The sequence below is a fragment of the Phycodurus eques genome, unplaced genomic scaffold (assembly GCF_024500275.1).
Source record: "Phycodurus eques isolate BA_2022a unplaced genomic scaffold, UOR_Pequ_1.1 contig_25, whole genome shotgun sequence".
Classification (NCBI taxonomy): Eukaryota; Metazoa; Chordata; class Actinopteri; order Syngnathiformes; family Syngnathidae; genus Phycodurus; species Phycodurus eques.
Window position 1 is genome coordinate 414,648 of NW_026904022.1, and position 26,738 is coordinate 441,385.

The 26,738-nt window shown below is 45.8% G+C and overlaps 1 protein-coding gene across 4 annotated transcripts in view; it reads right to left on the reverse strand.

Annotated features, from left to right (window-relative positions):
- Positions 1-992: 992 nt before the first annotated feature.
- LOC133398184 (gastrula zinc finger protein XlCGF57.1-like) overlaps positions 993-26,738 on the reverse strand; it is a 33,331-nt gene continuing 7,585 nt past the window's right edge. Inside the window, exons 1-4 of one of the 4 annotated variants that reach the window (XM_061669770.1) lie at positions 24,927-25,176; positions 23,630-23,783; positions 16,313-16,540; positions 993-3,597 (exon numbers count right to left, since the gene is read on the reverse strand). In XM_061669770.1, coding sequence (XP_061525754.1) covers positions 1,958-3,597; positions 16,313-16,540; positions 23,630-23,753 — 1,992 coding nt within the window. In that variant the 5' untranslated portion in view covers positions 23,754-23,783; positions 24,927-25,176 and the 3' untranslated portion in view covers positions 993-1,957. Of the gene's footprint in view, positions 3,598-8,587; positions 8,992-16,252; positions 16,541-23,629; positions 23,784-24,926; positions 25,177-26,738 lie in introns of those variants that run through there. The other 3 variants (XM_061669767.1, XM_061669768.1, XM_061669771.1) reach the window with 3 other exon arrangements.

The window sequence follows — 26,738 nt, forward strand, 5'->3', positions numbered from 1 at the left end:
GAGCGTACATTCGCGAGGTGGATCGACGGGAACGCCAATCTGTGTCCTCTCTTGCGGAGTTTCACCTGGATGCCGGCTCGCGTCCCTCTGTGGCGTCGCCTTCGCCTCCATGCGCCGAAAACCGCAGACGCCGCTGCGGTGAGTAACTCGGGGAAAAACTGAGCGGATTAGCGAAAGTTGGTGAAATAAAGTCCGGAGTAGCTTCGTTGATGGTGAACAAGTCTCCCCTTGTGTAAGTGAGTCGTGTAATGTCTCCAAAGACGAACGAAAAACACAAAAACGAGAGCGCGTAACCGAGGGGACCACACTTGTAGGCGCCATCTTGGAACTCCTTCACACATTGATGTCAGTTTTTGACCACGTGCCGCCTGAGGGATCGAAGGTCACGAGCATTCAATGTTGGTTTTCGGCCTTTCCGCTTACATGCAGTGACTTCTCCAGATTCTCTGAACCTTTTGATGATATTATGGACCGTAGATGATGAAATCCCTAAATTCTTTGCAATTGTCCGTTGAGGAACATTGTCCTTAAACTGTTCGACTATTTTCTCACGCACTTGTTCACAAAGAGGTGAACCTCTCCCCATCTTTGTTAGTGAATGACTGAGCAATTGAGGGAAGCTCCTTTTCTACCCAATCATGGCACCCCCTTGTTCCCAATTGGCTTGTTCCCCTGTGGGATGTTCCAAACACGTGTTTGATGAGCATACCTCAACTTTCTCCGTCTTTTTTGCCACCCGTCCCAGCTTTTTTAGAACGTGTTGCAGCCATAAATTTCCAAGTTAATGTTTATTTGCTAAAAACAACCATGTTTATCAGTTTGAACATGAAATATCTTGTCTTTGTAGCGTATTCAATTAAATATAAGTTGAACATGATTTGCAAATCCTTGTATTCTGTTTTTATTTATGTTTAACACAATGTCCCAACTTCATTGGAATTGGGTTTGTATGTATTTAATTGCTGACATATATCATTGCATCACATGAACAACAGCTGGTATCCCAAAATTATGTTCAATCACTCATTTAATGTGCTGAAAAATTGCAAATTTATTACAGTGTCATCATGAAAATCATACAAACACAGCGGGGGAGCACCACATCCTTGCAAGCCTCAACCATGAAACCAAGAAATGTGGCTTAATACCCTAAAAGTGAAAGATTTGATCAGGCGCAGTTTCAGAACATGAAGTGACGTCACGCGTTCGGCCGGGAGACCCTCGTCATGGGTCATCCGACGTTATGACAGCCAGCCAAAGTCCGCGTCTGTCACACAATGCCGCCTACAGAAACGTCTTTGTGATCTATACATACATTTGATCTTTTCACACATATAGACGTATACTATACGTATGCGGTGCAATCAATTCAAAATTGAGCTGACGGATGAGGAAATGAATCTGCAGGAATTACTTTATGTGGGATGACCCCGTTGTCTTTCTTTCCTCAAGGAGCCATTTCAACGGTCGATTTTTTTTAAACAAGCGCTCCAACATATTTCACTATCACTATTTTCAGTCATGAATATCCCAAAACGTCATCCAGACTTTCTAGATGGGCAAAAAATACACCATGGAAAACATGAGTTCAAGGAGGAAATGTAATCGGCTCCTGCTCGTTATGTGTCAAATCGTGACAGACTGGCATGTCCAGAATGTGGCCGGGCCAAAATCTATCTGAAAATCACATATTTCATCAGAAAACGATTCTATTACTATTTAGTCTATTCTGGAGGGCTTATCATCAGTCAACATCATTTATGAGCCCAGAACACTGGAATAAGTGCCCATTGTTCTCACCTTTAACGAGTCCCTTGAAAGTATTTTGGCACCAGTGCTAATCCGAAACATTTGGCCGCGGGAGGCGTTGAGAAAATATATAGACAAGAAGAAGATACGATAAAAGCTGGTACACAGAATACAAGAATGTAGATTTTTGTACGTTTTTTTTTTTTTTTTAAACATTTACATGAAAATATTCTTGATCACTGCTATTCTCACCAGCACACTTGTGTGTCTTAACCTGATACTTATAAGAGAATCTTTGACCACAAACTGAGCAGGAAAGAGGTTTCTCACCAGTGTGGGTTCTTGTGTGTATTTTTAACTTTTCCTTCACAGAGAATCTTAGACCACAATCTGAGCAAGAAAAAGGTTTCTCACCCGTGTGGGTTCTTGTGTGTATTTTTAAGGTTTCCTTCACAGAGAATCTTAGACCACAATCTGAGCAAGTAAAAGGTTTCTCACCAGTGTGGGTTCTTGTGTGCATTTTTAAGTGTCCCTTCTGAGTGAATTTTTGGCCACAGTCTGAGCAGGAAAAAGGTTTCTCACCAGTGTGCGTTCTTGTGTGTCTTTTTAAACTTCCCTTTTCAGAAAATCTTTGGCCACATTCTGAGCAAGAAAAAGGTTTCTCACCAGTGTGGGTTCTTGTGTGTATTTTTAACTTTTCCTTCAGAGTGAATCTTCCACCACAAACGGAGCAGGAAAAAGGTTTCTCACCAGTGTGCGTTCTTGTGTGTATTTTTAACTTTTCCTTCACAGAGAATCTTAGACCACAATCTGAGCAAGAAAAAGGTTTCTCACCAGTGTGGGTTCTCGTGTGTATTTTTAAGGTTTCCTTCACAGAAAATCTTAGACCACAATCTGAGCAAGAAAAAGGTTTCTCACCAGTGTGGGTTCTCGTGTGTATTTTTAAGCTTTCCTTCTGAGTAAATCTTTGACCACAATCTGAGCAAGAAAAAGGTTTCTCACCAGTGTGTGTTCTTGTGTGTTTTTTTAAGTTTTTCTTCACGGAGAATCTGAGACCACAAAATGAGCAGGAAAAAGGTTTCTCACCAGTGTGGGTTCTTGTGTGATTTTTTAAGTTTCCCTTTTCGGAGAATCTTTGACCACAGACTGTGCAGGAAAAAGGTTTCTCACCAGTGTGGGTTCTGGTGTGTTTTTTTAAGTTTCCCTTTCCAGAGAATCTTTGACCACAGACTGTGCAGGAAAAAGGTTTCTCACCAGTGTGCGTTCTTGTGTGTAATTTTAAGCTTTCCTTCACAGAGAATCTTTGACCACAAACTGAACATGCAAAAGGTTTTTCTCGAGTGTGTGTTCTCACGTGCGGTTTCAAACGGCTCTTATTTGCAAATGTTTTCCCACAATGAGAACATTTCCATTGTTTTTTGTCAGTGTGACATGTTAGATCACCTTCAGACTGTTTATCATCATCATCAGTGTGAGGAGAGTGGGACGTCACGCCGTCACAATCTGACAGTGGCGCTAAGAGTCCGTCTGCTGGCGATCCTCCACAGTGGTCTCCGTCACCTTCTGTCTTCATGTGTTGACTTGAGCTGCTGCTTGGTGGCTCCGCCCCTCTGCTCTCCTCACTTTGACCTTCACCTTCACTCTTCAAAGGGACACCAGTCGATGGAACCTTGGTGATGTCCTCCTCCACTTCCTGTTTGATGTGGCGGCGAGCTTCTTCCTCCCCTTTTTTCATCAAAATGGGCTCCTCTTCCTCTTTGATGTGGTGGACCTCCTTGTCCTCCACTTCCTCTTTAATGTGGGGGGGCTCTGGCTCCTGCCGCTCAGTACGAAGATCTTCAGTGATGTCTGCAAGACACAAGACGACAAACACACATGGTTTGGTGAATCTTTTCTAATGATGTGACTTTAATGTTGTGTATTATGGTTTAGATTTATATTCAAGGTTAATCTTGAAAGTTAGATGAGTTTGATATATTGGAAATAATAAAATTCAGCAGGTCAACAACAACAATAACGTGAAAAACAAGTATCAATAAAGGTAATACAGTGGACCCTTGCATACTCCCGGTTTGGCATTTGCAAATTTTTCTGCATAGTTTTGTTGTTTTATGTAACAGTGGCCTCTTGTAAAAATTATTTCAGCAGCAGTGAAGTAAATACAAAAAGATACAGTTCAAAAGAATTTTACAAAGCCTCCCTGCAATCATCCCAACATCGCCGTTTACAAAGTTTGTGAAGGATACTCTACACCTGATTTTAGGTTGTTATGAACCCTTTTTTTGCTTTTATGGAATGTCATATTTTTTAACTATGTCACGACATCACATTGTACAGTTTGCTTTGTTTGCATTTGCTTTTATTTTGCTTTCAATCAGCCCTTTGAATAATTTCAAGTGACATATTATTCACAACTTGTTCCGGTTTATTGATTCAATACCATTTCTTGGCACTACAATCGCTACGCTCACATACATGTCGTGACAGTTTTACTGACAGAATCACACACGAGAAATGTCAGGTCAAGTGATGTTTTAAGCAAGTTACTTGAGTAGTTTTCCACGTCAACGAAAACCTGATACGTCAATGAAATCAATGTGGTTTCTTGCACAGATTAATTCTGGATCATTTTACTTGGAGTGGGTTGCTGCAGCAGCCTCAAGAGCAAAAGACATTGGTACAAATAATCCCTATTCTGGCTGACGACGGAGGACGTAACCACGTTGTGTTAGTCAGTCTGCTCTGTTGAGCTTCACAATTTAACTCTTTCAGGCGTCAACAGGCAGCTACTGCACATACAAATTTTGGTCTGGTGCTCAATGGCGCACCAGAGGTTGTTGCTTGGTGCTCTTTCTGTCCCCACCCACAGACCTCACTGGCAGTTGCCTAGTGATTCTAGGCTCTATGACAATTACAGTAGTGCATTATTAATAGATGTACTCCATAACAAAATCGTCTTCAGACGTTGTCACAATGTGTACTGTACCTTAATTTAGCCCTAACCTAATTAAATAGAGCTAACAAAATAAACATAATCTGGAAAAGGTTTATGGTCAGAAGGTCCATCCATCCATTTTCTGAACCGCTTATCCTCACTCGCGTCACTGGTGTGCCACCGCCTACCTCAGCTGACTTCGGGCGAGAGGCGGGGTCCACCCTGAACTGGTTCCCAGCCAATCGCAGGGCACATATAAAGACAAACAACAATTCACACTCACATTCACACCTGTGGACAATTTAGAGTCTTCAATCAACCTAGCATGCATGTTTTTGGAATGTGGGAGGAAACCGGAGTACCTGGAGAAAACTGGTCAGAAGGGAATTGCACAAAATGGAAAGTACAATAACTGCTACATTCACAAGCTTCTCAAGACACTCCAATTGATTCACAAGAATGTATTAGCCATTTATGTTACGAAAGGCAAAGTTTTCCATCCATCCATCCAATTTCTACCGCTTATCCGAGGTCGGGTGGCGGGGGCAATAGCTTTAACAGAGATCCCCAGACTTCCCTCTCCCAGCCACTTCATCCAGCTCTTCCGGGGGGGATCCCTAGGCGTTCCCAGGCCAGCCGAAAGACGTAGTCTCTCCGGCGTGTCCTGCGTCGTCCCCGGGGTCTCCTCCCGGCGGGACGTGCCCGGAACACCTCGCCGGGGAGGCGTCCGGATCAGATGCCCCGGCCACCTCATCTGGCTCCTCTCGATGTGGAGCAGCAGCGGCTCTAGTCTGGGATTCTCCCAGATGACCGAGCTTCTCGCCCTATCTCTAGATAAGGGAGAGCCCGGACACCCTGCGGAGGAAACTCATTTCGGCCGCTCGTATCCGGGATCTCGTTCTTTCGGTCACGACCCGCAGCTCGTGACCATCGGTGAGGGGAGGAACGAAGATCGACCGGTAAATCGAGAGCTTCGACTAAAGGCAAAGTTTTATGTACAGAAATAGAAGACGGGTCATTTTAATTTGTGTTTCCGTTGCAATAAAAAAGGACACGGTCTGTCTAAAAGTGACACACTTATGGATATTATTGTTAACCTTTGTTCATATTTACAGATCTTTACAATTTGCATGATTTAAAAAATGTAGAGCACGAGTCTCTCCTTTTTCCATGCTGAGTCGCAAATTGTGTGACCGCTAGCCAGCGCGTTTGTGCCACACTGGAATCGCGCCAGCCCGCCTCTGAGAAAATGGCTCGTCGTTGGTTAGCAACTGGGTGCGTGGGCTGGTTTTTACCTCGCAGCTCTATGGGCCGGGGTTGAGGGGGAAACAGATTTAGTGTTTGGAAACCGGAGCAGCCGGAATACAAACAAGTGCACCTCTTCTCTCGCTTCCACTCAGGCAGGAGACAGCTCTGCTCCCAAAAAATAAGAATCGGTCTGGCGCTCAAACGAGCAGAGGTCGTTGCCTGGTGCTCATTTTTTCATGACCCACCGACCTCAACGGACGGACTTATGTTTGTTTGTCGACATAAGTCGGACTTGTTCCTTATTTTCTGTACAAAGCAAGGACAACCCCTTTTTTGTTAATGACCTAACAACTGTTTCTTCTCTTTTTAGATGTGCTTAACATTTTATGATTAGTCTGAGTCAGTTCACAGCTGGTACAGCATACCTGTAGAAATGGACATTCATTTAGACACATTGTATATGATTTCATACCTTGCATTCTCTATATATACACTTATGTAATCATCGATAGACCTAAATCACAATTCATTATAGATACTTATTTTATAATCCCTTGAAAAAAAACCCATTTAATTTCTCATTTATGGCCATTACCCACAAGTGGCGAAAACACAGAACAGTGGTGAACTGTGTACATAAATGATCAAATGACACACGCCTACTGACCATGACCATATTAGGGCATGTTTTTGTACTTGTGTTCATCCTCTTATACCATGTAATGTAAACGCCCACCAAATGTTAATAAAAAGAGCTGCGCAAGGACAGGCGCCCCAGACGAGTTGGGAGAGAAAAGCGCGGTGCTCGTTCTTGTAGCTGCTCTCACTTTGCAAAATGACGTGCTTGACTCAAGGTGTGATTCTTGCTTCCGTCTCCTTCCTTGGTGTGAGCGTGTTGGTTAAAATAACCCCGACACGAACCTTCCCGGGAGCGGCCGGCGGACCAAAATTACCCAAAGGGCGCAACGACGACATCCAAAGAACCGCAGGCCTCACTTGCCTCAGATAAGATCAGCGGTCATGACTCCACCACAAGAAAGAGAAAGCACGGCAGAGTTCCGAGACGCAAAACCACTGCTGAGGAGAAACAACACCGAGGCTCGTCTCCATTTTGCCAGAAGTCATCTCGATTATAGCCAAGACTTTTGGGAAAATAACAATAGTGCGTGTACCGTTACATCTGGCGGAAAAGTAATACCGGTCAAAAAAATACAAAAATCTTACTGACATTACCACGTTACTGGTAACCTTTTATTGCTCAGTGACCGTGTTTTTTTTTTTATGTCTTTATGTCGCAAAAGTATTCTCGTCAATTGAATGTCTGCTGTCGTACTAGAGCGGCTCCAACTCGCGGAGACAAATTCCTTGTGTGATTTTGGACATACTTGGCAAATAAAGATGATTCCGATTCGGAAAAAGAAGCTCAAAAGTAAAATATGGTGGCGGTAGGTCGTGCGGTGGTCTGGGGCTGTTTTGCTGCTTCAGGACCCGGAAGACTTGCTGTGATAAACGGAACCGATAATTCCGCTGTCCCCCAAGAAATCCCGAAGGAGAATGTTCGTTCGTGACCTCAAGCTGAAATGAACTTGGGTTCTGCAGCAGGAAAATGATCCAAAAGACACCAGCAAGTCCACCTCCGAATAACGAACCACACACCGGCGAATCGTCGAGTGCATTTTCAAAGCGCAACATCTGTGCAGCTGCTAACTAGCCGCTAGCCGTCGTCACAGACACGCCGCGACCTCCCGATTGGCTCGAACGTGGAGGGTTTGACGACAAGTCTACTCCTGTCTTAATACAGATTTTTGGGACAATTAATGGTTCACACTTTGTTGTAAATGGCATGTCTGTATTACAAAACGTGAACAATCCAAATAGGAATTTTCACTGGCCGTCAGAAAATCCTTGCACTCTTGACCTTAAAAAGTTTTTTTTCGCTAAATAAAAGTTTTGAAAAAAGCAATTCTTAAAGAGTAAATGCAAACGGGTTCATAAAACTGTACTTAAGCACTGATTCTTTGGCATACCGCGAGAGGAGCCCACGTACCACACCACACTGAGAATCACCGCCGTGAACCAGTTCTTAGGTTTCGGGGGCAATCACTTTTCTCCACAGGGCCATGTTGGATTGGATTTTTTGTCTCCCTTAATAATATCAAACTTGATTTAAAAACTGCATTTTGTGTTCACTTTGCCTAATATGTAAATGTGTTTAATGACGGAAAACATTTATGTGCGACCAATATGCCCCCAAAAATACAAATTCAAAATTTTAAAACCCAGGAAGGGGGCAAACACTTTTCTCACCACTGAAGGTCAAATGCATTCTCCAAATTGTCCTTGGGTGTGAATGTGAGTTTGTCTATATGTTAAGCTGTGACTGGCTGGCGACCAGTCCAGGGTGTACCCCACCTCTTGCCACAAGTCTGCTGGGTGAGGCGCTATCGCTAAAAGGATAAGCGCGTTCGAAAATTAATGGCCGCTTTGTACGCTCATAAAACCTCAACAAATGAACCTTTTCAAAGAAACAATTGGATGGAACTCGTCAAGGTTTCGTTTGGCTAGGAATATTCCATTCAAATACGAGCACGGGAATATTTTTCCCAACAGAAAGTAGTTCGTCACTCAACAAGTGAGAGTCAGAAAAGGACAAACCTGCTGTGTGTAACACAACACGAGGCCGCATGCGAACAGCGTCCACAAGTTGACGTCGTGGCTCGTCCTCCTCTTTCGTTCCACAAAGTTCCTTCTCGGACTTTGCCGTCGTTCTCGCACACATTGTTTCACACGATAATCACAACACCTTCACAGGCGATCTCGAATTTGCGATGCGTTGCTGACAAACGCGCGCCTCTCTTCGTTAGCGGCTAGCGAGCTAAGCTAGCTAAGCCGAGAAGCTTCAACGTGCACCGCCACCAAGACGAGTTTATGTCAATGACGTTTTACTTCCTTCAGGTAGCGGCGGACGCACTGTGTCGAGGTTTCAAACCGTTCACTCCTAATTCCAGGAGAATTCACGAACGGAGCCAATTGGGTTCCTCGAACAAACGTGCACGGAAGTCGATCTGGAGCGGAAGTCGCTGGCGACGAGGGAAGCGCATGCGCAGGAGGTCGGATTTCATAATTTTGTTGGGATCATGTATGTGAACGCCTATTTTTCATGAATTCAAACAGATGAGTATATGTTTCTTAAATATGTCGAAATTACTAAAATTTCATTGTTTTCTTTTTGTAATTGTATTTTTATCTCCAATTTTTCATACTCTAGCCAACTGCGTTTGTATTACTAATGTCCTAATATTACTTGTGAAATTTGAGTAAATTGTACATTTGAATTGTCTATCTTATTGTCATCATGTTTGAGTTCAAACAGCACACGACAAATTTTGCCTGCGATTTCAAATGCATTGGCCACGCCCATACCCGGCACCGCCCCCAAAAATCAAAAATCAAAAAGGTCTCGCTTGGGTCATCTTTTTTTTCTTTGATCAGAATAAAAAGCATATTAAACAATGTTAGCCGCTATAACGTTATGCAGTTTGGAACATTAAAACGATGTCGAAACAAACTGTACTGAATGAATCAATTAAAATGTATTTTAGATGCAGTTTAAAACCTTACCCAAATGTTTTAAAACAAACCGTCATGAAAGATGACGTGCAAATGTATTGTACTTAAATACCAATGTACTGCACTGTGCCGAACAAAAACAAAACCTTAAGCCACTGTAACATTCATTGTCTTCACAGTTGGAATATTTAATAAGACATAATTATAGCGCCACTGTAAATATTAACTGTATCATGATGTCCGCACACCATGGTTTGTTACCAACACACGAATGCAGCCCCGTGGGTGATAAAGTAGATCGATTGATTGATTGATTTCTTTTTAATGTTTTGAGCATGTTAAATCAAGTCTTTTAAAATGTACAGTATCCTTCTACGACCCCGATGCCAAGGAAGTTGGGACGTTGTGTTAAACATAAATACCATTTTTAAAAAAGAATACATCCATCCATCCATTTCCTACCGCTTATCTGAGGTCGGGTCGCGGGGAGCAGTGGCTTTAGCAGGGACGCCCAGATTTCCCTCTCCCCAGCCACTTCATCCATCTCTTCCGGGGGGGAATCCCGAGGCGTTCCCGGGCCAGCCGAAAGACGTAGTCTCTCCGGCGTCTCCCGAATCAGATGAGGCTCCTCTCAATGCGGAGGAGCAGCAGCCCCATCGCTAAGGGAGAGCTCGGACACCCTGCGGAGGAAACTCATTTCGGACGCTAGTATCCGGGATCTCGTTCTTTCGGTCACGGCCCGCAGCTCGTGACCATAGGTGAGGGTGGGAACGTAGATCGAGAGCTTCGCCTTTCGGCTTAGCTCCTTCTTTACCACAACGGACCGGTACGAAGTCCGCATCACTGCAGACGCCGCACCGATCCGCCTGTCGATCTCCCGTTCCGTTCTTCCCTCACTCGTGAACAAGACCCCGAGGTACTTGAACTCCTCCACTTGGGGCAGGATCTCATCCCCGACCCGGAGAGGGCACGCCACCCTTTTCCGACTGAGGACCACAGTCTCAGATTTGGAGGTGCTGATTCTCATCCCAGGCGCTTCACACTCGGCTGCGAACTGCTCCAGTGAGAGTTGGGGGTCACGGCTTGATGAAGCCAACAGAACCACATCATGTGCAAAAAGCAGAGATGCAATACTGAGGCCACCAAACCGGACCCCCTCTACACCTCGGCTGCGCCTCGAAATTCTGTCCATAAAAGTTATGAACAGAATCTGTGACTAAGGGCAGCCTTGGCGGAGTCCAACCCTCACCGGAAAAGAGTCCGACTTACTGCCGGATATGCGGACCAAACTCTGACTCCGGGAGTATCGGGACCGAACAGCCCGTATCAGGGGGTTCGGTACCCCGTACTCCCAAAGCACCCTCCACAAGACTCCCCGAGGGACACGGTCGAACGCCTTCTCCAAGTCCACAAAACACACGTAGAGTGGTTGGGCGAACTCCCACGCACCCTCGAGGACCCTGCCGAGGGTGCAGAGCTAGTCCACTGTTCCACGGCCAGGACGAAAACCACAATACTCCTCCTGGATCTGAGATTCGACTTCCCGACGGACCCTCCTCTCCAGCACCCCAGAAGAGACCTTACCAGGGAGGCTGAGGAGTGTGATCCCCCTGTAGTTGGAACACACCATCCTCCTTAAAAAGGGGGACCACCACCCCAGTCTGCCAATCCAGAGGCACTGTCCCCGATGTCCACGCGATGTTGCAGAGGCGTGTCAACCAGGACAGCCCCACAACATCCAGAGCCTTTAGGAACTCCGGGCGTATCTCATCCACCCCCGGGGCCTTGCCACCGAAGAGCTTTTTAACCACCTTGGTGACCTCAACCCCAGAGATAGGAGAGCCCGCCTCAGAGAACCCAGACTCTGCTTCCTCAAGGGAAGGGTGTGTCGGTGGAATTGAGGAGGTCTTCGAAGTAATCTCTCCACCGAATCACAACGTCCCGAGTCGAGGTCAGCAGCGCCCCATCCCCACTATACACAGTGTTGGTGCTGCACTGCTTTCCTCTCCTGAGACGCCTGGCGGTGGACGGCTTCGAATTTCTTCTTCTCTCTCAATGGCCTTACCGAACTCCTCCCATACCCGGGTTTTTGCTTCAGCAACCACCAAACCTGCGTTCCGCTTGGTCATCCGGTAGTCATCAGCTGCTCAGCAGTCCCACAGTGAGTCCCACGGGCCAAAAAGGCGCGATAGGACTCCTAGTTCATCTTGACAACGTGTCCACCAATTGGTTCGGGGGATTGCCGCCCCACGACAGGCACTGACCACATTACGGCCACAGCTCCGGTCGCCCGCCTCAGCAATGGAGGTGCGGAACATGGTCCACTCGGACTCGATGTCCCCCACCTCCCCCGGAACATAACATGAGCAAAGTTCTGTCGGAGGTGGGAGTTGAAACTCCTTCTGACGGGAGTCTGCCAGACGTTCCCAGCAGACCCTCATAATACGTTTGGCCTGCCACGTCGGACCGGCATCTTCCCCCACCACCCAAACTTTACTATGAAAAACAAAAGCCATTTGTCAACAACACCCAGAAACGCCGCCGGCTTCTCTGGGCCCGAGCTCATCTCAGATGGACTGATGCAAAGTGGAAAAGTGTTCTGTGGTCTGACGAGTCCACATTTCAAATAGTTTTTGGAAATTGTGGACGTCGTGTCCTCCGGGCCAAAGAGGAAAAGAAACATCCAAACTCTTATAGACGCAAAGTTCAAAAGCCAGCGTCTGTGATGGTACGGGGCTGTGTTAGTGCCAATGGCATGGGTGACTTACACATCTGTGACGGCACATACAGGTTTTAGAGAAACATGTGCTGCCATCCAAGCGAATGACTTTTTTCATGGACGCCTCTGCTTATTTCAGCAAGACAATGAACTTTTGAACAGCCGAACCTGTACATCGAGCAAGAATGGGAAAGAATTCCACCTACAAAGCTGCAACAATGAGTGTCCTCAGTTCCCAAACGTTTATTGAATGTTGTTCAAAGAAAAGGTGATGGAACACAGTGGTAAACATGACCTTGTCCCAGCTTTTTTTGGAACCTGTAGCAGCCATACAATTCTAAATTCATGATTATTTGCAAAAAAACAATCAAGTTTATCAGTTTGAACATGAAACATCTCGTCTTTGTAGTGTAGTCAATGCAATATAGGTTGAACATGGTTTGCAAATCATTGTATTCTTTTTGTATTTATGTTAACCACAAGGTCCCAACTTCATTGGAATTGTAAGTGCCAACTTAGTTTTATTTGGCCAGTTGCAGTTTGTGAGGAAGATTGTTTCTTCACAAGTAGTGTATATACAAATTAGCCTGCTGTGCTTCTCATGTTGCTGTTTAATCAAAAACGTGGACCAGTGTAATGTTGTATGTGTTACATGCCTCTCATGATTTGAAAGGCATTTTCAGACAGACAGATTCAGGAACGAACAAAGAACTTCAGTTTTTGAGTTGAAATATACTTTGGAATAGAATTTGCAATCGAGTAATGCATACTTAACACGCTGAGCTCAAGAAATGTGTGCTGAGAAATTTTAAGGCAACCCCTGCTGAACAACATTTGGACAAGCCAGTTAAATACTGGGAAAATATAGTCCGGTCGCATTCGAGCAAAATTGAACTGCTTGGTCGCCATAGTGCACACCACGTTTGGAGGAGAAATGGCGCTGCACATCACCCGAAAATCACCATACCATCAGTGAAGTTCAGAGTGGGGAACATGGCTTCGTGGGGCTGCTTTTCAGCAAACGGTACTCGTAAACTTCATATGATTGAAGGAAGGACGAATGGGGAAAAACGTGAAGAGACATTCTTGACAAAAATCTGCTCCAATCTACGATGAAAATGAAACGAGGGTGAACATTTCAGCAGGATAATCATCCAAAACATCCTAGCAATGAAACTCAATTTGTTTCAAAGAAACCAAATAAAGCTGCTAGAACGGCCCGGCCCATCACCTGACTTGAATGCAATCGAAAATCTACGGAAAGAACTGAAACTCAAGGTCCATAACAGAAGCCCACGGAACTGTCAAGATTTGAAGCCTGCTTGTGTGGCGGAATGGGCCAAAATCACAACAGAGCAATGCATGCGACTAGTTTCGCCATACAGGGAGCTGTCATTGCAAACAAAGGCTTTTGTGCCAAGTATGAAAGAAATACAATTGGCGTTTTCAATACTTTCCCCCTGTGTCCATTCACATTTTTACACAACTGAATTTCTGATCTTATTTGTTCTACTTTCTTTGTACGGCTGGATTACTTGGGCTGTTCCCAACATCTGGTGACATTTTCATGGCAATAGCACCTTTGGAAATATATCCATCCATCCATTTCATGAGAAACACGTCGACGTGTTAAATACTTATTTCAGCCGCTGCATGTTTGTCTAACATTTTAAAGGTGGAACCGGGAACACATTGAAAGAGACTGCAATAGGAATAATAATCTTGGTAATATCCTCACTGTAATTGCTTCTACCCGCCCAGAAAGATTTCAGGGTAAAACCTCCCATCGATCCAGATCCATCTCAATGTTGTTTATCAATTATAACCCTTAGATCCTGAAATGGAAGACGTTTTGGGAGGGCCGGTACCCTTCCTCGAGCTGGCTGCCCGGCCAAACCGAGCAATCGGGGGAGAAGAGCCCAAAGATCAGTGCGGCTGAGCTCCAGAGATGGCAGTCGGGAGGTGGGAGAAAGTTCTAGAAAGTCCACCATCACTGCAGCCCTCCACCCGTCGGGGTTTTATGGCAGCGTGGCCCGACGGAAGCCCAATTGAGCATCTCTGGAGAGACCTGAAAATGGCTGTCCACCATCGTTCACCATCCAACCAGACAGAACTGGAGAGGATTTGCAAGGAGGAATGCCAGAGGATCCCCAAATCCTGGTGTGAAAAACTGGTTGCATCATTCCCAAGAAGACTCATGGCTGTATTAGCTGAAAAGTGTGCTTCTACTCGATACCGAGCTACGGGCCTGAAAACTTATGGCCATGTGATATTTCAGTCCTCTTTTTAGTAAATTTGCAAAAATTAAAAAAAAACAAAAAAAATTTCTGCTCAAAATGGGGTGCTGTGTACATTGATGGAAAAAAAAGAACTGAAATGATTGTAGCAAACGGCTACAATTGAACAGTGAAACTTTTAAGGGGGTCTGAATACTTTCCGTACCCACTGTATACAGACATACACACACATACTACACGTTTGTGGTGCATCAATTCAAAATTGAGCTGACGTGCGAGGAAATAAATTACTTGATGTGGGATGGCGTGGCTGTCTTCTTTCCTCAAGGAGGCATTTTTGAAACAAGCCTTCCTACATATTACACTATCACGATTTGCACTCATTGTCTAAAGAATACATCCAGACTTTCAATATGGGCAAAAATTACTCCATGGAAAACATTGGCTCCTGCTCGTTGTGTGTCAAGCTGACATGTCCAAAATGTGAGCAGGCCAAAATCTGCATGAAAATCCAACATTTTATCAGAACACGGTTCGAAAATTACTACCGTGTCTATTTTGGAGGCCTTTTCTTCTGCAGACATCATTTATGAGTCCAGAACTATGGAAGAAGTGCCCATGTTCTCACCATTAACTAGTGCTTTTAAAGTACTTTGGCACGAGTGCTAATTCTCAACATTTGCCCGCAGGAGGCTTTTAGAAAATATATGGAAAACAAGAAGATACAATCAAAGCTGGTCCACAGAATACAAGAATGGAGATTTTTTTTTTTTTTCAGTAACATAGTAATTACTTTTCAGATGAAACATTTACAGTTTCATTAAAAAAAAGCTTCTTGAGCACTGCTATTCTCCCCAGCACACTTGTGTGCCTTAACCCGATTCTTATGAGAGAATCTCTTACCACAAACTGAGCAGGAAAAAGGTTTCTCACCAGAGTGGGTTCTTGTGTGGAATTTTAAGCTTTCCTTAGCAGTGAATCTTTGACCACAAACTGAGCAGGAAAAAGGTTTCTCTCCAGTGTGCGTTCTTGTGTGCATTTTTAAGTGTCCATTCCGAGTGAATCTTTGACCACAAAATGAGCAGGTAAAAGGTTTCTCACCAGTGTGAGTTTTTGTGTGCATTTTTAACTTTCCCTTTTCAGAGAATCTCTGACCACAAAATGAGCAGGAAAAAGGTTTCTCGCCAGTGTGTGTTCTTGTGTGTATCGTTAAGTGTCCCTTTTGATAGAACCTTTGACCACAAACTGTGCAGGAAAAAGGTTTCTCACCAGTGTGGGTTCTTGTGTGTATTGTTAAGATGCTCTTACCGGAGAATCGTTGACCACAAACTGAGCAGCCAAAAGGTTTCTCACCAGTGTGTGTTCTTGTGTGTATCGTTAAGTTGCTCTTACCAGAAAATCGTTGACCACAAACTGAGCAGGCAAAAGGTTTCTCACCAGTGTGCGTTCTTATGTGACTTTTTAAGGTTCCCTTCTGAGTGAATTTTTGACCACATACTGAGCAGGCAAAAGGTTTCTCACCAGTGTGGGTTCTTGTGTGGCTTTTTAAGGTTCCCTTCTCAGAGAAACTTTTACCACAAACTGAGCAGGCAAAAGGTTTCTCACCAGTGTGTGTTCTTGTGTGTATTGTTAAGTTTCCCTTTTGAGAGAATCTTTGACCACAAACTGAGCAGGAAAATTTTCTCTCTCCTGTGTGTATGTTCACGTGCTGTTTGAAATAGCTCTTGGAAGCAAAAGTTTTCCTACATTGAGAACATTTCCAGAGTTTTTTCTCCGTGTGACATGTCATATCACCTTCTAACTGTTCATCATCATCACAGTCTGCTTGTGATCCTCCACAGTGGTCTCCATCACCTTCTGTTGTCATGTGTTGACTTGAGCTGCTGCTCCGAGGCTCCGCCCCTTGTCTCTCCTCACTTTGACCTTCATCTTCACTCTTCAAAAGGACACCTGTCAATGGAACCTTGATGATTTCCTCCTGCTCTTCCTCTTTAATGTGTTGCACCTCTTCGTCCTCCTCTTCCTCTTTGATTTGAGAGGACACTGACCGCTGCCGCTCAGGATGAAGATTTTCACTGACGTCTGACAAACAAAAGACAAACACAGATCAGGTCAAATCTCATTTGTTTACAATATTTACAACCTCCTTGGTCCTCGATCCCGTTTACACGTTAGCGCCTTCAACCAGAGATCCCGTAGAGGAGACGACAAGGACAACAGAAGACTGCTTAGCTCGCTGGCTCGTTACCTCGTGGGCTAGCGAACGTACGCAACGGTTAACTTTCCCTGAAGCGTCTCCGTTTGGCTGACCAATGCGCCACTACCTCGCTCCGTGCGTGGGTGCACACAGCAGAGACAAGGTGGCCCAAATAACACCAAACACAATGCACTTCAGGGACGATGTATTTCTGGGGTCGTAGGCTAGTTGACTGCACATTGTCGTCGTAGAAACGGGCTGCTATTATTACTAAGTAACTCACAATTGCAGCAGATGGCCACTGATAAGACTCATTTTGTATATCGTCGCTGCTGTTGTGTGACAACTTTTGAGGAAATAAAAACATCTTGCGGGAGTTCCCAAACTCCGCTTTGTTCAAGTTGGTAATTATACTTTATATCGTGATCATATGCCGCTGCACACTCGCATGAACACAGCGGTGCTGCAAAATTATGTTCAATTGCTAATTGAATATATTGGGGGGGGGGGGGGGGGGGAATCAAATTTATAAGGGTGTCATCTTTTAAAATGGCGAAAACACGGCGGCGGGTGTCAGACTTCCTCAGCACAGCACCGTCTCAACCCTTTTACACGCTTGTAAAAAGCCTAATTTATGTGGGCATCTCTCCATATGACCAACCTCTGAAAATATGTTTTTTAATGGACATTAAGCATTTCCTTTCCATGGACCGGACACGGGCAACTCGTGATCTGCGGTACACCCTGAACTGGTCGCCAGCCAATCGCAGGGCACATCTAAACAAACAACCACTCGCACTCACATTCACACCTCCGGGCAATTTCGACTTTTCAATTAACCCACATTGCATGTTTTGGGGGATGTGGGAGGAAAGCGGAGTACGCGGAGAAAGAAGTTTGTTTATTTTTACACAATTCGGGTTTCCAGCTCATAAAACCCACAAAATCAGGAGGAAAAAAAGAACGAAAAATCACAACACAGTGAAGTCGTCAGCCCAAATTTTGCAGGCCATAAATGTTTTAAACTGAGTGTCACACACTAATCATCAACGAAACTCAACGCACCTACAGAGGTTTCCCCAGGTGTCATTAAATGACTCAATTGTCTCAGGTCGGTTGAAGATGGGGAAGACTTCAGTTCAGACTTGACAATTGGCCAGAAGACTATCACTGATACCCTCCATAAGATGGGTAATACACAAAAGTTCACGGCTAAGGAGGCTGGCTGTTCAAGCATATCAACGGAAAGACAAAATGTGCCAGGAGAAGATGCACCAGCAAAAGAGATGACCGTGGGCTTCAGCGGATTAGCAAACACAGAAGAGTCAAGATCCAGAAAGGGTGGAATGAGGCGGCAGTCACAGCTTCAAAAACCACCACATTCAGACGCATCCGGGAGATTGGCTACAACTGTCGGGTTCCTCGGGTCGAGCCGCTTCTGAGCCAACGTAGGAAGCGTCTCAACTTGGCCGAGGAGACCAAGGACTGGACTATTGGCCGGTGGCCCCAGGTCCTCTTTTCCGATTTAAGTCAAGTGTGTCTTTCATCTGGGAATCATGGTCCAGGGGTTTGGAGGAAGACTGGTGAAGAACAGAACCAAAGCTTCTTGAGGTCCAGTGTGAACTATCCACAGTGAGTCCTGATTTGGGGTGCAATGTCCAGTGCCGGTGTTGGTAAACTTCTTTCTTAAATCCAAGGTCACCGCAACAGTCAACCAGAATGTTTTAGAGGACTTCATGATTCCTTCTGCTGAGGCTCTGTATGGAGATGCAGATTTCATCTTCCAGCAGGACCTGGCCCATGCCCATACCACCAGAAGCACCAAAACCCGGTTTGATGCCCATGCCGTCACAGTCCTTGACTGGCCGGCCAACTCGCCGGATCTAAACCCCATTGAGAATCGATGGGGTATGATCAAGAGGAAAATGAGGGGCACCAGAAAAAAATACAAAAGACCAGTGCGACAAATACGACACCGACTGATCTGATGAGCAAAAATGCTTAAACGTAAGAGGAGCAATAGCGGCTGCCTGCTCCAGAGGTGTAGAGTAGCAAAACATTGTACTCAAGTAAGAGTACTGATCCTTGACAATCATGTGACTCAAGTAAAAGTAGAGTCCTCCAAAAAAATTACACAGTCAGATAATTACTCAGGTACTGAGTAAATAGTAACTTCTGATTTTTTTCACCACAGCATGAACATCAATAAAAAAAAAAATTAAAAAAAAAGACAAAATAAAATGTGAATGTGCAAATTCTGATGATGGTGTGTGTGTATATGCAGAGTCAAAACCACACCCGCAATTTACTGCACGGTATTTTCTGCAGTTATAAATGAGCTGAAATTTTGGGCAGTTCGGGCAGACAGTGCCAGAGAAATACTACAATACTTGAAAGCTGTTGTTTTTGTTCGTTTAAATGTAAACAAGAGTCGCGCGCCGTTGCTTTCATGCTAACGACGACCTTCCCGACATGGCCGCCACTTTGGCACGACAATCACCCGGACTGGGTGATCTAGTCTTTCTAGCCTATGCCCGGGAAGCCCTATAGAAGACGTCGTGTGAGGTCACGTGACTCATGTGACTCATCCAAAGCAGGTCCTGAGCGCACAGGTGCAACCTCAGGCCAATGTGCTCACATATTAGTCCGCCGCGGAGTAATATTACCACTTGAATCTGTGTGTGGATGTGTGGAATGGATCTCGCTGCCAGCGCTCAAGGAGTACGAAACAGCCTATGACGACAGAGTCCCCCCACCCCCCAATTCCCCGGAAAAACTCATCGGATCTATACAATTCACGTAAATGGCCTAATTTGAGTTCAAAACGGCAAATTTCGCCGAAAGGTGACTGATTTGCATGTATGAACACTGTATGTGGCGACAAACTAGCTGGACTTCTGTGTTCACCACGGATTGTCCATAACAAACACCATGTTCAACCATAAGGGTGTCCACACGTGCAGTTGGCACCAGGACACCCTAGGTCACAGTTCGATGATCGACTTTGTGGTCCTGTCATCGGCCTTGCGGCCGCATGTCTTGGACGCTCGGGTGAAGAGAGGAGTGGAGTTGTCAATTGATCACCACCTGGTGGCGAGTTGACTCCGATAGTGGGGGATGTTGCCGGTCCGACCTGGCAGGCCCAATCAAATTGTAAGGGTCTGCTGGGAACGTCTGGCTGAATCCCCTGTCAGAAAGAGTGTCAGAGGTGGGGGACATTGAGTCCGAGTGGATCATGTTCCACGCATCCATTGCCGAGGCGGCCGACCGGAACTGTGGGGGTAAGGTAGTCGGTGCCTGTCGTGGCGGAAATCCCCGAACCCGTTGATAGACACCAGCGGTGAGGGATGCCGTCAAGCTGAAGGAGGAGTCCTATCGGCCCTTTTTGCCCCGTGGAACTGCTGAGGCAGGAGAGACTGGGTTCTCTGAAGCGGGATCTCCTGTCGCTGAGGTTGAGGTCACCGAGGGGGTTAAAAAGCTCCTCGGTGGGAAGGCCCCGGGTGTGGATGAGATTTGCCCGGAGTTCCTAAAGGCTCTGGATGTTGTGGGGCTGTCCTGGTTGAAACGCCTCTGCAACATCGCGTGGACATCGGGGACAGTGCCTCAGGATTGGCAGAGTGGGCTGGTGGTCCCCCTTTTTAAAAATGTGGAACGGAGGGTGTGTCCAACAACAGGAGGATCACACTCCTCGGCTTCCCTGGTCAGGTCTATTCAGGGGTGCTGGACAGGAGGGTCCGTCGAGAAGTCGAATCTCAGATTCAGGAGGAGCAGTGTGGTTTTCGTCCTGGCCATGGAACAGTGGACCAGCCCTACACCCTCAGCGGGATCCTTGAGGGTGCACGGGAGTGTTTTGTGGACTTAGAGAAGGTGTTTGACCGTGTCCCTTTGGGAGTTCTGTGGGGGGTGCCGAACCTGATACGGGCTGTTCGGTCCCTGTACGACCAGTGTCAGAGTTTGGTTCGCAATGCCGGCAGTACGTCGGACTCGTTTCCGGTGAGGGTTGGACTCCGCCAAGGCTGCCCTTTGTCAGCGATTCTGTTCACAACTTTTATGGACAGAATTTCTAGGCGCAGCCGAGGCATAGCGGGGGTCCGGTTTGGTGACCTCAGTAATGAAGCTTTTTGCAGATGTGGTTCTGTTGGCTTCGTCAAGCCATGATCTCCAACAGCCGTGGCCCAACGGTTAAGATTATCGCCTGCCACCGCGGGGGACCCAGGTTCAAGAACCCAACTGGTCCATCCGCCAACATCCCCGGACTCACGGTGGTGGTGTCCTTGAGCAAGACACTGACACCCCGAAATGCTCCCCGGGCGCTTCAGCTGCCCCCTGCTCCAGTGTGTTCCACTAACGTGTATGGGTTCACTGTGATGGGTTAAATGCAGAGAAGAAATTACATGTGCATGCATGCATGTTCAGCCGGGTGGAAAATTAGCACCTCCAAATCTGAGACCCTGGTTCTCAGTCGGAAAAGAGTGGAGTGCCCTCTCCGGGTCGGGGATGAGATCCTGCCCCAAGCGCGGGAGTTCAAGTACCTTGGGGTCTTGCTCACGAGTGAGGGAAGAACGGATCGGGAGATCGACAGGCGGCTCGGTGCAGCGAACTTTGTATCGGTCCGTTGTGGTCAGAAGGAGGTTACTCTATCCACCGCAAGGGCTACCGGCAGTGACGCTGCAACTGACAAACAGTGCGCTACACTCTAAACGCCATGGCGAGCAACGCGTTTGAATATGCGGAGGAGGATTTCAATGTACAGGAGCACCCGACTGAACTCGGCGTCGTCCAAGCGTACGCGTTTGAGCCAATCAGGAGGTCGGAACCTGACAGTGACGACGACGAGCAGCCGAGTAGAAGGTGTCCAACAGAGAAAGAGAGTGACCACCGGGTCGATGTGACGGTACAAAATATTTGTATGCAGTCGTGGCTTGAAATAATGGCAACCCAGGGGTGGCGATATTTTTGAGCACAGCTATACGTATTATATAGTCATGTATGTTTCAGTGACACGGCGCAAGCTTTTACATAGGATGCGGTATTCCTCGATATCGTGCGCCCCTCGCTCGAGTTGCGTGATAACACGCCGCGCACAAAGTCTTTGCCGTGTGTCTGTTGGCTTGTCATCTCGGCAAAAGTGCAGACGACAGTACTGAAAAGTACTGCGTGGGTCTTTTTTTCCTACTCCCCAGTGCATAGTAACCATCACAGAGGTCATAGGTATATCCAAGGAAATGCTCACCTCGTCTGCGCCGCTTCGAAAATTTAGTCCTGTTGCTGGCGGCGGAGGTCCCGATGGCCGTAGGAAAAATATTTGGCACCGCAGCTGCTTTCGGCCTCTGCCTCTGTATCCAGGGCTTTCCGCTAAGTCTTTCTCAAAACACGGCGGTTCCAAGTGATCGGCACAGTTTGGAACGCTTGCTGGGCACCCATAGCTGACCACGTTTCTTCCCCTCTCGATTGACTTTCGCTATCCACTGGTCACGTTGTCCTTTCTCACTTGGAAAGCCAAAAAGAAAAACTCTCGCCGCTGCCTGAACCACTCGTACAACCAAACGCCACACAATAAATCATCGTGAAATCCTTAAATCATCCATCCATCCATCCATCCATTTTCTGAGCCGCTTCTCCTCGCGAGGGTCGCGGGCCTGCTGGAGCCTATCCCAGCTGTCATCGGGCAGGAGGCGGGGTACGCCCTGAACCGGTTGCCAGCCAATCGCAGGGCACACACAAACAAACAACCATTCGCACTCACAGTCACACCTCGGGACAATTTAGAGACGTCGATTAACCTGGCATGCATGTTTTTGGGATGCGGGAGGAAAGCGGAGTGCCCGGAGAAAACCCACGCAGGCACGGGGAGAACATGCAAACTCCACACAGGCGGGGCCGGGGATCGAACCCGGGTCCTCAGAACTGGGAGGCTGACGCTCTAACCAGTCGGAGGCTTGGCTTGTGTGACATCACAGCGCAGGAAAGAGACGAAGACCGGAAGGCGCGGGATGCAAAAAGCTGACGGCGCATTCTGCATCATATTTATCAATTTAACTGCTGTATAATACTTCGAAATGGCTCCGCCCCAAAAAAGAAAACGGTACAATTGAATTGAGCGGGCATTTCATATTTTCGGTGCGCACCTGGGCACAACTTGTGCGCACCCCTGCCTAGAACCAAATGAATAAATAAGAGCAGCATCATAAAAAAAGAGAAAACATTTTCCCTTATGGCAAATTAAAATTTTAGAGTTCATCATGACTTTGGAAGTCATGCAAATAAGTAAATGTACACAACATCTATAGTTCTACCTTTGTATGTATACCGTATCCTATTTCATTTTCAGGTTCAAAGGTGCTTCAGGTGAAAAGAAAAAGTATAACGTGCATTTGGATCAGGCAAAAACAGGACTGCTTTATGAACTCCTGCAAAGCAAATAAGGCTTCAAGGTATTCGAAGCCTTATCGTCCTCTTATTCAAAGTGGGCATACGACTTCCGAATCATTTATTTGCAAAGTTTTATAACATTTCAATTGCAAAGCTTTTACTTTTCATTTGTTTGAGGGCTTTTTAAAAAAAAAAAAAAATGAATTGTAGCATCAAGAGTTGCTTCGAATTCAAACTACTATGCAGCCTTTCAAGACACCTGACACCTTTACTGAGAATCGTTAGAAAGATGCATTTAAGAATAAAGTAAGAATACCCTGGATGTCAGCTGGTCCACACGTTGTGTAAACTGCGTCATGTGTGTTATGATATCTTTACTCCTATGAGGATAAGCTAACAGAACTGCTAACCGTTTTTGATTCGCCGTTAGGACGGCCAGCCCCCCGTCTGAGGTACCGGCGGCCATCGCCTAGGTCCGCCCCTGCCGCAGACCCACACACTACACATTATAGGGTATTAAAAATGTTATGTTCAATGCATCGTCAAACGGGGCCCATTATTTACCACAGTCAATTTAGAATGCATGCAACAAGTGAAGCAACCTGCTCTGCGTGGCACAGTCGGAGGCTGCAGATTGAACACGGAGTCCAGTGGTTGACGTGGCTCCTTCTCCTCCTTTGGGCCCCAAAGTTCCACCTCGTTCTCTGCTGTCCTCCTTGCGCACATTTTCACACGACGATCACAACGCTTTCCGCTCTACGTTGAAAGGATGAGAAAATCAAGTGTAAATCGGACATGTGACACAATTAGCGTCCTTTCTCGTGTATAATGCACACCCATGTAGAATACGCACCCCCAAACTTGACCTCAAAATCCTGGAAAACCCTTATACCCATGTATAATGCATAATTTTGCTGCTACCCATATGATCAAAACATGAAGTATCTGTAATTTGTTAGTTTGTTTCCTTAGAATTATTCTTAAGCTCAGCACTTCACTTGAACACACAATACTTTCTATTGCTCTTATTTTGACATTCACAGCCCTACTTTTAGTTTGTAAATGAGAGAACTCACGGGCAGAATTTGTAAAATGTGTACAATTATTTTAAGAAAACAGCAAGGACCAAGCGAAACACATTTAATTGTATTTGAATGGGATTCAAATTAAACTGTCAAGCAGAAAAGCATTATCATTAAACAAAACATAACCATAAAGAAACGAATGATGGTTGTTGTTCTGTCATCAGTCGTTGAAAGACAAAATATATATTTTTCACAAATTCTGCCTGGGTATGTAAACTTATGAGCACAACGGTACATATATGCAGTCACATGTACCATTGTCAAATTGGGAGTAAAGTGTAGGCGAGACCTTTTTCATAACCTCTCGGTGGCAGACTTGAATGAAAGTGTGCAACTTTTTCAAAACCTGTAGGGGCGGTGGCATATTGGAAAGGAGGTGGACAGCTTTTTCATGACCCCTAGATGGTGGCAGACATTTCTAAAATGTGAACATCTTTTTCATTGCCCCCTATACCTATGTATAATGCGCACTACTGACTTTTGACAATTTTTGGGGTAGAAAAAAAATAACAAACGCGCATTATACTCGAGAAATTAGGGTATAGCAAGATAAAGATTTAGACGTGGGTTAAAAAGTACGTTAGCTAAGGCCTCTTTATAGTCCCGCACCCGCATTGCATCATGTGACCGGCGCATTGGCAATTCTGATCAGGATAACAATACTAATGATTCAGAAAAGAATTGTTACAAGATATTTCAGTATCTCAGACCAACAAAGCTGATCGAATTTAGTTGTTTCCCCCCCCCACCACATTTCAGTTAGCATTAGACTCCCCGTTCCTTCCTAGTAGAGGGCGTAACGAAAACACTTTACCTCCCGCTTGATCTCTGCTTAGCGAAGTGTCGATCACCAACGCGGCTCTTTGTTAGCAAGCTAGGCTAGGCTAGGCTAGGCTAGGCTAGGCCGAGAAGCTTCCACGTGCACCAGACGACTCCAACCGGACGCGAAGATGGCACGAATGCTGTTTTCGTCCACTGAAGTCGTGATCGGGGGCGTCAAGCGTCGAGGATTCCCAACATTCGCTCCCGAATTCGGCAAGATTTGCTGAAGCGCGATCGTCCCTCCGCCATGCACGCCGTGAAGGGGAAGGAGGAGCATTACCCGTGAGCCTTTGGGGCAGAACTATTTAAAGCGACAGGACAGAACAGCGTCACGTGACGGCAGAAAGGACAACGAGGAGGCTGCAGGCGCCATGAGTGGCAAGCCAAAACACGAGACTCGGGACAAGGAGGAGGTGATCGACTTCATCTGACTGAATTAAAAAAGAAACACAAAGCAAGCAGAGCGTGGTGAAGGGTGTGATGATTTTGGATTATGTCCAGAAGTGACAGAACACATTGTGTTAGTTTATTCCATAACTTCACATCGGCCAGCCCTATTTTGCCTCTCCTGTGAAAAAAAATAAAGAAATCAAATGCTGCATTGATAGCGCAAAAAAAAAAGTTAACTTTGTGGGAAACAAAATCAGTTGAGAAACCAGCAAGTTCCAACTTCATTTCAAAGTCCATGCGTTGCCTTCGGTGGGAACGTCGACCTTAACGTCGACCTCATCCAAATTGTCAATCAATGATGGCTTTTTGATATAAAAAAACAAAGTGGAGAGGGACATGAGTGTCGCTTTTTATCCCGACACAAGATGTGAGCATTAAAGTGGTTGAAATGGTCAACTGTATTATATGCTCAGGAATTAATATTCTCATTAATTACAGCGCAAGTGTTGAGATGATTCACTCGTTGGCGTTTGTAATTCTCGCTGGGCCGTTAATTACCTGAGTCATATCCATATCATCCATAACCCTCTTCAATTTGTTCCTAACTTTGTTAACTTCCCAATTAACATTTCGCTCACCCGCCATTATCAAGTCTTTTGCAAGATGGAGTTGTTTCAGTAACCTTCCCAGCTTTTCATCCAAAGCTGCATTTGATGAGGGAGGCCTCTCAATACCGACAAGAATCAAAGACGTTTGCTGTGGCAAAGAAACAGTTAGTCCAAGAAATTCTAATGCATTCTCATCCGGAACATGTATTTCATTCGTTATTTCGTTAACGGTTCGGAACACCCTGCGTTTCCGGTGCTTGAGTATTGCGGGGTTCGGCAGCCCCCCCCCCCCGTTTCTTTTCCTGGCAACGTTTGCATATAGCTTCACGCTGCCAGCTTCCGCATCGGCCGGCGGCGGAGGAGGCCCGGAACACGGACGGACGATCTTATTTGGATGTCTGAATGCTGAAATGCAAAACAAACATTTCTGTTAAGAATCCTGCCCAGTCGAAAAGTAAACTTGACAACTATCAAAGTATCTCAGACTTCGTGAGGAATCGCAGAGCTTTCTGACGCTCATCCACCGATGCGGAACCACGGTGAACTCTGATCTTGACGCGACTGTTATTGGTTTCTATGTAAGCTTCAGAAGGTTTTTTTTCGTGAAATACGTTTGACCCCGAAGAGTTCATCTTCCGTTTTTTCCCTTTTGAAATCAAGTGTTTCACGAATTGCACATCGAAGATTCAAACGCGTTAACCGGGCATGAAAGGGGCGCGTCGATGAAGTAAGCAGTGCTGTACATAAAGGAGTAGAAACGCTGAAACCGGAAATGGAGGACCGCATTCTCCTTAGTTCCGGGCCCG